The 12,130-nt window shown below is 38.5% G+C and overlaps 1 protein-coding gene across 2 annotated transcripts in view; it reads left to right on the top strand.

Moving 5' to 3' along the window:
• DCBLD2 (discoidin, CUB and LCCL domain containing 2) overlaps positions 1-12,130 on the top strand; it is a 98,650-nt gene that overhangs the window by 69,055 nt on the left and 17,465 nt on the right. For both annotated transcript variants that reach the window (XM_017506356.2, XM_017506358.2), the window contains 6 exons: positions 3,072-3,123; positions 5,977-6,049; positions 6,348-6,481; positions 8,109-8,149; positions 8,971-9,186; positions 10,461-10,585. In XM_017506356.2, the coding sequence (XP_017361845.1) occupies positions 3,072-3,123; positions 5,977-6,049; positions 6,348-6,481; positions 8,109-8,149; positions 8,971-9,186; positions 10,461-10,585 (641 nt within the window). The remainder of the gene's footprint in view (positions 1-3,071; positions 3,124-5,976; positions 6,050-6,347; positions 6,482-8,108; positions 8,150-8,970; positions 9,187-10,460; positions 10,586-12,130) is intronic.

Raw genomic sequence — 12,130 nt, 5'->3', positions numbered from 1 at the left:
GGGTTTCACCATGTTGGTCAGGATGGTCTTGATCTCTTGGCCTCCCAAAGTGCTGGGATTACAGGTGTGAGCCTCCGCATCCGGCCTCCTTTGTCTTTTTAATGCCACATAATAATCTTTATATATTCTGGATACTAGATACATCTATTTCCATTGACATACTATTTGCAAATGTTTCCTCCCATTCTGTGTGCTGTCTTTCTGAATGGTGGCCTTTGAAGTACAAACATTTATAATTTTGATGAACTTCAATTTATTTTTGTTTGTTTGCTTGTGCTTTTGGTGTTTTATCTAAGAAATCACTGCTTAATCCAGAGTTGTGATATTCTTATTTTTTTTCTAAAAGTTTTATATTTTCAACTCTTGAGTTTAAATCCACTCTATTTTGTATGGGTCCAATTCCTTTGCATGGTGGATATCCAGTTGCCTCAGCATCATTTGTCTAAAAGATTATTCTCCCCTCCCCCGCCATTGAATTGTCTTGGCACCCTTGTTGAAATTCAGGTGACTATAAATTTGCGGGTTTATTTTTAGACTTTCATTTCTGTTCCTTTGATTATGATAACTTATACATTGCTATCAGAAATCACTGGGGCAGGTGGTTATTTTGGAACTAGGCTGTGTTCTTATTAACTGGGAGTGAAGACAGGTTTCTAGAAGGCTGTTTACTTGAGAAAAATTTTCAAGAAAGACATTTTAAAGCTTAATTGCCTGCTTTCTTTGATGTTGTTTTCTTTGCTTTTGTAGAGTTGTAAATATCAAAGTGTGTACTTAGGGCTTACTTTTTTTTGTCTTCAGTCTTCTTGGCTCTCCTTGTAGCTGTCCATTTTGAATTCTTTTCTCCTTGAGAGCTCTTTTGAGCTCCCCTAGAATTTGAGAGCAAGTTTAGTAAGTTGCCCATTTGCATGACATAGTCTGGAGTCTCAGCACTGCATGGACTTACAACCAAAGCCCTGTTCTGATCAAATTATCCATAGTTGACCAGCCTTCTGGCATGTGGCCGGAAGGTAATGGGACCAGCTGGCAGTCTTCTTGTGGTTTAAGTGCCATGTTGGACCACACAGTACCTTTCATCCCAGGCTATTAATCTTAGAAATTCAACTTCTAATCTTAGAAGCTGGAAACTTTTTAGGGGAGCACAAAGTGGAAAATTGATTCTTGTTGATGCTGTGCAAAGATTGACAGAAATAACTCGAGTACCGGTAATTGAATTTGTCTGGTCTTCTGGTTGGTCAACCAGGTAGTAGTGAACCCCTATTTAGGCATCTGTCTTCTTAGATTCCTAAAACGCAGTTTGATTTAGCTTAACTATCATTCAAATGCCTGTGGTTTATAAATATTAATTTATACAGTTGCCTTGAAAATACCACTTTCCTACTGGTACAACACAGTTGTTCTTGTTCAAGACACATTTTAGTTGAGTAGTAAACACAAAAGTTCTTCAGAATCGTAGAATAAAACGATCGATTATCCTGTGCTTGCTGTGGTAGTTAATTTAACAAATATTTACATAATCTTCAGCATATTAGGAGCCGTCTTCATCTGCATATTGGCCACCCTTGACACAGTTCTTTAGCCAAGCATTTCTATGTAAAATCACTTTTTTGTGATTGCCTTTGGGTCTTCTTCCAGGTTTTCCACTCTGTGGGTTAGTAAATGACTGGACTTAGCCAAACATGCTAATGATCAGAAACTTTTATTCATCCATTGATTGAATAAATGTTCATTGAAAGCCTCCTGTATACCATATGCTGTTATTGCTGCTGGAAATACAAAGGTGAGGACAGCCAGCCTCAGGCTCTGTCCCAGGACTAGGCTTCATAGAGTGATTTTGCTTATAACACCATAATTACATCAGAAAGTCAGGCTTATATACTAACATAACACACGTTACCTGTGAGAACACAGAATAGTCATCTGTTTATTAAAACAAAACTTAAGTGCATACTGTGTGTTAAAGGAATTTGGCAGCTTCTGTGAGCAAGTGACAGTGAAACTGAGCTCTTAAAGAGGAATCAGCTAGGCTAAGGAGTAGTGGGAAAGCCTTCCAAGTCAAGACAGCAGCTTGTGCCAGGGGAACCAAAACAAGGCTGGGGTGGCGAGAAGCCAAGACAGGTACACACAGGACTGCAGAGTAAGACAAGGCCAGCACTGCAAGACTGTAGGCTGTGTTGAAGGCTTTGCTCTCTTTCATAAGAGCAGAAGGAAGCCACCGAAATGTGTTTTTAACCAAAGCCACTTATTACATAGGCCATGAACTTGATCTTAATTAGAGGCAGATTAGCTCTTGTTCTGATATATTGGTTTCTAGTCAGAAAATGTCAAATTTTAGAAGTTTTGTTTATTTAGAGCAATGCTACTCCAGCTTCAGTGTGCTTAAGAAATTACCAAGAGGACTTGTTAGAACAGATTTTTGGGCCCCACCCCCATAGATTCTGTAAGTCTGGATGGAGTTCAAGAATTTGAATTTCTACTAAGTTCCCAGAAGATGCTGATACTGCCAGTTTTGTCCCTGGACCAGATTTTAAGTAGCAGTTATTAATAGAGCCATAAAATTAACTCACTTTTTTTCTTTTTATCATTGTTTTCCTTGTGTACAAGCAGCAAAGGATCATTTTTAGTTATATAAAAACCAGGAAAAGAGAGAGAGCGAGAGAGTGAGAGAGAGAGAGAGAGAGAGAGAGTGTGTGTGTGTGTGTGTGTGTGTGTGTTTGGGGAGCTGTATTTTACAGAAGCCACTTTAAGGCTATAAATTTTACTTACCTATGCGTGTTCTAAATATATGTATGTATATATAAATACACATATACATATATATGGTATATGACTTCCTGAGGTGATATGGTAGTAAATAGTATTGAGACATTGCTCCAAAAATCAAGAAACTTAATATCAGAAAGAAATTGTGATTAACAAAAACTGCTTAAGTGTTTAGTACCATTTTGACAGTGCCACTGAGATTTTTGAAAATTAGAGCAGTACATACAGTTTGGGATTCTGAGACATTTGGGGTTTCAGCAAGAGTAATCCTGTATATTAATGGAATCAGTTTTTTATTTTTGTTTTTCTAGATCTAATTACTTGTTTGGACACTGCATCCAATTTTTTGGAACCTGAGTTCAGGTATGACTATATTTGTGATTTTTTTTTCTTAAATGTTACTCTTCATTCACTTCTTCATTTTCATTCTGTATACGCTTAGGGTTAATGCATATTGTGTGATACATATCATTGTTCTGAGACTTCAATAAATTAGAGCTTATTTAAAGCCATTTTGTTGCATGTTTACATTTTGCTTTAATCATAGCATTTAAATCTATGAAAATGAAAGTATCAGTTTAATATGCTTTCAAAGTAGAACTAGGTGCTCTTGAAAATCTGGCAAAACTGCTAATAAAAGTTGAAAAGGTATTTATCTCTTTTCAGAAAATGGCAAGAGCATGGTTTTGGCTGTTACAGAATTATCCAGTGTTGTTACTCAAGTACCATTTCTACTACTGTTTCTTTGCTTTATGCCTTTGTCTCTTGCCTAGACAACTTCTAATCGATTTCTATTTGTTTGCTGGCTTTATTCTGCCATTCGCACTGCTACCAAGTTGTTTTCAAAATACATATCTGATCATTCTTACAAATCTTGAGAAACTCCTTGTAGTGATAAAAAACAGTTGTCCAGTTTCCTTAACCTGGTCTTGTAGGTCCTTCATAAGCAGTCCGCATGCCATTTTCTCGGTCTCCTCTTACGTTCTCCATATTGAAATGACTCTGAGTTTTTATATTGCCCTGAGCTCGCAGAGCTTTCACCGTGAATCACTTGCCTCCTGTCTGTTTGGCAGGTCATTCTCATCTTTGAAAACCCATCTTGCGGCTGGACATAGTAGCCCACGCCTGTAATCCCAGCACTTTGGGAGGCTGGGGCAGGCGGATCATCAGGTCAGGAATTGAGACCAGCCTGGCAAAACGCCATCTCGACTAAAAATACAAAAAAAAGCCAGGCGTGGTGGCATGTGTTTTTAACCCCGGCTACTCAGGAGGCTGAGGCAGGAGAATCGCTTGAACCCAGAAGGCGAAGGTTGCAGTGAGCTGAGATCGCACCATTGCACTCCAGCCTGGACGGCAGAGAGAGACTCTGTCTCAGCAAAAACAAAAACAAAAACAAAAACAACCCTTGCTAACTTTCTCCAAACTTACTACCACTCCCCAAGAACCGTAATTTTGTCTTCAAGAATGATTCTGTGTGGGAAGGGTGCCCTCTTTAGCAGTGGAAGGGGACCCTGGTTAGCTGGGATAACCCTGGCATCAGTGTATGGTAGATTGCCCAGCCAGAGAGTCAACCGCGCTCCCTCTGCTCTCCAGCTCCATGATCTCCCACAAATTCAAGCTCCCATTATTCCTTTCCGGGGATGCTGTACTATCGCCTAATGGCGTCCCAGCTTCCGCTCATGATTCCTTGCTATCTCTTTTCTTTCCAGGAGCTAGAATAATCTTTTTAAAAAATACTAATCAGATTATGTATGTAAGCTGTCAAAATCCTTTACTGGCTTCCTATTTTTACTTAGAAATATATTCCAGACTCCTCACCATAGTCTACAAGCTTCTGCATTACCTGCCCATCTGCCCAGTCTGTTTGCTAACTAACCTTAGCTTTGCTCTCTGCCACCTACTTGCACTGCCGTCCTCACTTCCAGACACACACCAGGTCGTCCTGCCTCATGCCGTGCTCTTCCGTCTGACAAGTGTGCATTTCCCACCACTTGTTCTAGTGACATGCCTTAGCTCACTGCTGAGGCTTCACTCCAGGAGCCTCATCCTGCCACTCCCATTCCTTGACTGGGGGCAATACAGAGTCCTGCATAAGAGCACAGACTCCAGAGCCCATTTGCCACCTGCTAGCTGTGTGAATGTGCAAGCAGTTCCTTAATTTCCCTGTTTCCTAAAATGAGGACAACAATAGCATCTCCTCCATAGAGTTCTTATGTGGATTACCTGAAGCATGTAGGGTGCTACCTGGCAATTCATTAAGTGTACTGAATTATTGTGTTACTTGTATTAAGTTAGATTTCTTCTGGTTATTTCAATGTGCCTTTTCTTCATAGCAGAGTCAAAATCAATTGTTTGCGTAAGTATTAGTTTAATGTCTTCTGCCACTGGAATATAAACTCAGAACAGGGGCAGTATTTGACTTTTGTAAGTCCAATACCTAGTACCACCCTACACTCAACAGACAGCATAATAGACATTCAAATAAATGCGTTGGGTAGATGGGTGGCTGCATGAATGAATGCATCTCTTTTAATACAGCTCAAATTGGATCAATAGAGGGTTGGTAAAATTTATCCACAGAATAGAATATCATGTAGCTCTTAAATTTGATGAATAGGTCTTACAGTAGAAACATGTCTACCATTCGTTATGAAAAAATAATCAAGGCAGTATGTAATAAGAAGGAAATTATTATAAATGTGTGAGTAAAGACATATTATATACATATGGATGGAAGAAAGTCTGAGGGGCTTTTTAGAACTGGTGGTCCTGTCCAGGCATAGTTGTTCACACCTGAAATCCCAGCACTTTGGGAGGCCAAGGCGGACGGATCACCTGAGGTCAGGAGTTCGAGACCAACCTGGCCAACATGGTGAAACCCCATCTCTACTGAAAATACAAAAATAAGCCAGGCATGGTGGCATGCACCTGCAATCCCAGCAACTCGGGAGGCTGAGGCAGGAAAATCTCTGAAACCCAGGAGACAGAGGTTGCAGTGAGCCAGGAAGGTGCCATTGCACTCCAGCCTGGGCGACAAGTGTGAAACTCCGTGAAAAAAAAAGAACTCGTGGTCCTTTCAGGGTGATGATTCTTTCAGGTTAGTGAGATTATGGTATTCACCTTAAACTGAAAAATACGTATGTGATATTTGAGGGAGATGGTTCTTCCCTGTAAAATACAGTATTAGGTAACCTTTTGTTTGTTTTCATTTCTCAGTAAGTACTGCCCAGCTGGTTGTCGGCTTCCTTTTGCTGAGATATCTGGAACAATTCCTCATGGATATAGAGATGTAAGCCAGATATAAACTTATTTGAAAGTTGCGATATAACTTTATTTTTTTAAGAACTTCAGAGTAGTTAGAGGTGTGTTAATTATATATCCTTACCTTTTACTTTTTTAAAACATTTTTTAGTAATACGTGTTTTATTCTTTTTTGTCTGCTAAAACTCTGTTGTGTTACAGTACCAATAATCTATGTTTATGAAGAAACTGCCTAGATTAACTGATTTCTCGAGGAAGTAGAGTGTCTTGCTATGAATCATTAAGAGAAAATTAAAAACAAATCTTTTCTTTTTCCCTTCCTTAAGTCCTCGCCCTTGTGCATGGCTGGTGTGCATGCAGGAGTAGTGTCAAACACGTTGGGTGGCCAAATCAGTGTTGTAATTAGTAAAGGTATCCCATATTATGAAAGTTCTTTGGCTAACAACGTCACATCTGTGGTGTAAGTATATATGCAATTTAAAAAATATACTCTCTATATAGTAAGCATTCCGAGTAGCAGTGGGCTAAGAACTAGCTAGATCTCAGCAGTATCGCTGTTAATGGTGTTCCTGAAAGAACATTTAGGCAGAAAGCACTCACATTCGTGTACTCAGTGTCTGCACATTTTGAAGGGTATAGGCAGTGTTGTACTACCTTAGCTTACTGCTCTCCAAAAATGTCATTTGGAAGAGTGACGTTGTGTTTCTTCTGTCTTTTCTAAGTGTTAAAAAAAAGTCTCCGTAATAGTCTAGAAGTTTGTTGCCAAATCCTTATTTATTTTACAGATCAAAAGGTTTAACTGCTGTGTTCCTGATAGCACATGGAAATTCAGGATAATTGAAATACTTTAAATATAAATTTAAATTTGACATAAAGTATTACATCATAAGCATTATTGTGAATCTTCCTCTCATTCTAAGAAAATATTTTAAGGATATATTTTCATGGTATCTACAACATACTACTGTTTTACAAAACATAGAGTAGGCGTCAAAAGCAGGAGAAGTTGAAACATTAAATAGAAATGCAGTGTTAGCAATCTGTTTTTGTAAATCTTGTCTTAGATAATGCTCAGTCTTTCAGACAACGCTAAGCCTAATTGAAGCCTAATTGAAGTCCTAGGCCCGTTTTCATTCAGAAGACACGAGCATGATCCATATCCAGATTGGTATACAACAGGATTCAGCAAACTTGTTCTGTAAAGATCCAGCTAATAAATATTTTAGGCTTTACAGGCCACATGTTTCTGCAGGTTATTTTTGTTTGCTTGTTTGTTTGTTTTATTTACTGCTCTTTAACTATTCTTAGCTCACTGGTCCTACAAAACAGGCCATGCATGGGCAGTCATTTGCCCATTCCTGGTATAGACTCAACTACGTTTTCTTCTTTTGTTTTTTTCCTAGATTATTTTATGCAGACCCTTTCGTTCCTTTACTATGTTATACCTTTAGAAAGATTTAGTGTGTGTGAATTCTCTTTCATACTTTAATAAAGAAAACAGGGATAAGTTCTATCCTCTTGAAATGGTTTGAGTGTTGGACTTAAGGCAGGAGTGTACAGTGAAACTTGTTCCATGACGTGTTCATTTCTTCTTAAAAAAAAAAAAAAATCTGTTAGTACTCAACTTTTCTTCTGTTTACCCCAAAAAACTTAAGCCTCATTCTCTGAGAATTAGACCTTTTAGTGTATTTTCATCAAAAGCATTTGCCACAGAAAAGTGTTAAGAATCCATTTATTTCGTGAAATAAAGTAGTGAGAGATTTACAGTAAACAATGAGTAAATTAGTTATGAAAAAGAGAAATGAAGTGAGTACATATTAAAGGCTACACAGAGACATTTGCACAATCACATATCTAGGTGCTAGATATTGTTAGAGAAAGTTGTTTATACTGATTTCAGAAGTTGTCCTGCTTAGAAATGAGACCTTTTCCCCCTAGGAACAATATTAGTTGTCTAATTTTTAGCCATACAGTCCTCTCGGTTCTTTTGATGGGTGGGGGGAACCAGATCAAAAGAAAATGTTTCACTAAATATGGGCAATCATGTGTTATGTGAGTATCACCTAAAAACCCCTTCTTTCTTTTAGGGGACACTTATCTGCAAGTCTTTTTACATTTAAGACAAGTGGTAAGCCTTTCTGGACTTTATAATTTTTTATTTATATAATTAATATTGTTTGAAAGCTGTGTGTCAGGCACTGTGTCAAATGCTGATTTGTTGTACTTTCTCAGTTGTCATAATAACGCTATGAGGTAAGATAGTTACCTGATAATATAATGAATAGAACAAATTGGAAGCTTTATATTTATAGAGAAATGGTCATGTAAGCAAGGCAGGTTCCTTAAGAAAGATTACTTTTGAACTTGTCTGAAGAAGTAATCAATTCATTCAACAGACATTATTTACTGAGTGCCTTCTTTATGTGCCAGGCATTGCTCTGGTTTGCGTGATAAAGCAGAGTTAAAGTGAACAAAGTCCTGCCTTCCTGGAGCTTACCTTCTGGTAGTGAGAGATTGATGATAAGCAAAGAATAAATTATTGTTTACAATATACTGTTTACAATATGATAAAAGATGTAGGAACATAAAGGAGGACCGGTTTGAAATTGGGTCAGGGAAGGCCTCAGGAAGAATGTTACATAAGCCAACAACCTGAAGGAGGTAAAGGAGTGAGTTACTCAGTTATTTGGGAGGAGTGTCCCAGGGAGAAGATAATGTATCTCCATTAAACTCACAGGCATGCTTGTAACTGTGCGTGTTTGTAGGTTTCCTAATGATACACAAAGATGTATGCCCAAGAAACACTTGCCTAGTTTTGAAGTTTCTCTGTTATGGTGTATTATTGCATGGCGTATGTTAATTAAAGATGGAATAGAAAGTTTGCAGTGAGCAGGTCTAATATGCACTTTGAAATTACACCTGGAAACCACATTTAGTCTTTCGTTTCAGGTTGTTACGGAACACTGGGGATGGAGTCTGGTGTGATCGCAGATCCTCAAATAACAGCATCATCTGTGCTGGAGTGGACTGACCACACAGGGCAAGAGCACAGTTGGAAACCTGGAAAGGCCAGGCTGAAAAAACCTGGACCGCCTTGGGCTGCTTTTGCCACTGATGAATACCAGTGGTTACAAATAGATCTGAATAAGGAAAAGAAAATAACAGGTTAAGAGATAACAGTTTTCTAGAGCAATTTATAATGCTGAATTTATTTGGAAAACTGTTAAGGCACTAAAATTTTAATTATATGGTTTTATGTTTTCTTCACTGATGTTAATATTATTGGAGACATTTCATGAAACATGGCAGAGAAAAGGAGTTGTTATCTGTGTTAGTCAGGGTTCTCTGAAGGGACAGAGCTAATAGGATAGAGGTATATATAAAGGGGAGTTTATTACAGAGTATTGACTCACAGGATCACAGAGTGAAGCCCACAATAGGCCATCTGCAGGCCGAGGAGCAAGGAAGCCAGTCCTAGTGCCAAAACCTCCAAAGTAGGGGAGCTGACAGTGCAGCCTTCAGTCTGTGGTCGAAGGTCCAAGAGTCCCAAAGCTAAGAACTTGGAGTCTGATGTTCCCGGGCAGGAAGCATATTGCATGGGAGAAAGATGTAAGCCGGGAGACTTAAGCCAGTTTAGCCTTTTCACGTTCTTCTGCCTGCTTTTATTCCAGCCGTGTTGCTGGCTGATTAGTTGGTGCCCACCCAGATTGAGGGTAGACCTGCCCTTCCCAGTCCATTGACTCTAATGTTAATAATCTCCTCTAGCAGCACCCCCACAGACGCACCCAGGAACAGTACTTTTCATCCTTCAATCAAGCTGACACTCTGTATTAACCATCACAGTATTTAATTCATAATGGCTTTTTGTCTCCATTGTAATGAGACTTTTTTTTTAAGGAGGTGTTTCAGTAAAGTTGTCCTGAGACATCTAAAATAACAGTCTCTTAAATAGTCATTAAGAGAAATTTATGTTAAAGGAGTCCATTTTAAGGGATAAGATAACCAATTTTCCAGATGTGCAGAGTGTAAATTTAATTTAGGGGCACTTAACAAATAGTCAGAATAATTGGTTGGGATTGGTTTAGATAATTTTGTTAAAATATTTATTTTGTTTTGGTATTGTAAATAATACCAGTAATTATCTTTAATCTGTTCATTCCCAGGAAGTCATCTTACTCAGTAGTCAGAATCTATTTTACGATGATATAAACACAAGACACCAATATAGAATAGTTCTTTATGCACACCCATAATTCTTCCTATCCAAGGGAATAAAGCCAAGGATTTAGTAGTTATGACGAAAACATACACTTCGATATGGAAATGAGCCATAATTAGAAATGTTTGAGTTGTGCATTTCAAGCGTTTATGCTTTAATGCTGAACAAACTTAGGGAATCAGACCGTGTGCATTAATGAAAGCAACTCTTAATTTCCCAGGCATTATAACTACTGGATCCACCATGGTGGAGCACAATTACTATGTGTCTGCCTACAGAGTCCTGTACAGTGATGATGGGCAGAAATGGACTGTGTACAGAGAACCTGGTGTGGAGCAAGATAAGGTAAAGTGGTCACCAAGGTGTTTTTTAAAAACATTTTTTAAATGGGTGGTTGCCAAAGGTCACACACACAGCTCTTCTGTATAAAAGAGATGTAGAAGTTAAGAATGTCTTGTACTGCCCTCCCCTGGTTATTTTAGGTGGCGTTAGTTATTGGCCTTACTCTTCTGACTTTAGAAAATTCTCAGTGGTTCTAGGTTCCTTTTGGTGATTGTAACGGTGAGTACGTTTCTGATTTTTGTCACTGCATTTTTAATTGAATTGTTTAGATACTTTATTAAGACAATATAAAAGGGACCTCATAATTTCTTGTCTTTATGAAGCTTTTATTTTCAGTTCACTGGTTGCTGGAGACTCTTTGTTCCCAGATTTCTACTCTGTAGGCAAGAGACAGAAAAGAGCTGAAAACCAACAAGCATTAAATTATAGTTATTGTAGACTTGAAAATTAATCTGCAGATCATCTCACCAACTTTCATCTTGGAAAACTTCTGTTTTTTCTCTTACATGAAGAATTGCTCTAGCCTCTAATTATAATTATGGAATCTTTGTTTTAGCTAGCAACAAATTACGAAGATGCTGGAATGAGCCAGAGGAAATGATAAAGGGTTGGAAGCAGGCAGAGATGGATCTCATTCAGATGTGCATCCCTTTGATTTTTAAATGGAGGAGTCCTTGTCCCTAAGGAAGATAGGTGCTGCCCATCAGTATCGAAACTATGGGCTGGGCATGGTGACTCACTCCTGTAATCCCAGTACTTTGGGATTGCTTGAGCTCAGGAGTTTGAGACCAGCCTGGGCAACATGGCACCGCCCTGTCTCCACTAAAACTACAGAAAATTAGCCAGGCATGGTGGCACGTGCCTGTAGTCCCAGCTTCTTTGGGTGGGGGTGGGGGGCGAGGTGGGAGAATCACTGAACTCAGGAGGTTGAAGCTGTGGTAAGCTGTGAGATCACTCCATTGCAGTCCAGCCGGGCCACCGAGGGAGGCTCTGTTTCAAAAAAAAAAAGCTGAAACGATGATGCCATTTTTTCAAACTTTCCTGAGTTTGGTTTTGATTGTATATTTTTATCATGTATGATTTACTAAAAAGTCTTCAATTACTACCTCTCTCATCTGTCTATTCAAAAATCTTCAGGGGCTCATTATCTTTCATAACGCATCTTAACTCGTCTGCTTTTATTCAAGACCCCTCTTTTCTTCTCCTTGGCGTCACATGAACTTCATCTTTGGTGAGCCTTTCCCTGTTCAAGAAATAACAATACCGGCTCCATACACATCTTCTACTTCATGCGCCTAAACCGGACTGCTCTCTATTCCTACAACATCCATTCTTGTTTGCATCACATTTATTACACTTGTGGAATATCACTAAATTTTTGAATTTTTAAGAATTGTTCATACCTATAAAAACTTCTAACAACATTAAACGATATTTCTGAAAAAGATTGTTTTTTGCATTCATTTTTGAAAGGTAATTTCCCTACGTGTAGAATTCTAGATTGACCAGTGGTTTGGTTTTGTTTTTTTTTTTTTTTTTTTTTTTTTT

This window comes from Cebus imitator, unplaced genomic scaffold (assembly GCF_001604975.1).
Source record: "Cebus imitator isolate Cc_AM_T3 unplaced genomic scaffold, Cebus_imitator-1.0 Scaffold354, whole genome shotgun sequence".
Lineage (NCBI taxonomy): Eukaryota > Metazoa > Chordata > Mammalia > Primates > Cebidae > Cebus > Cebus imitator.
The sequence above is the reverse complement of the archived record's forward strand: the minus strand, read 5'-3'. Positions and strand labels throughout refer to the sequence as shown.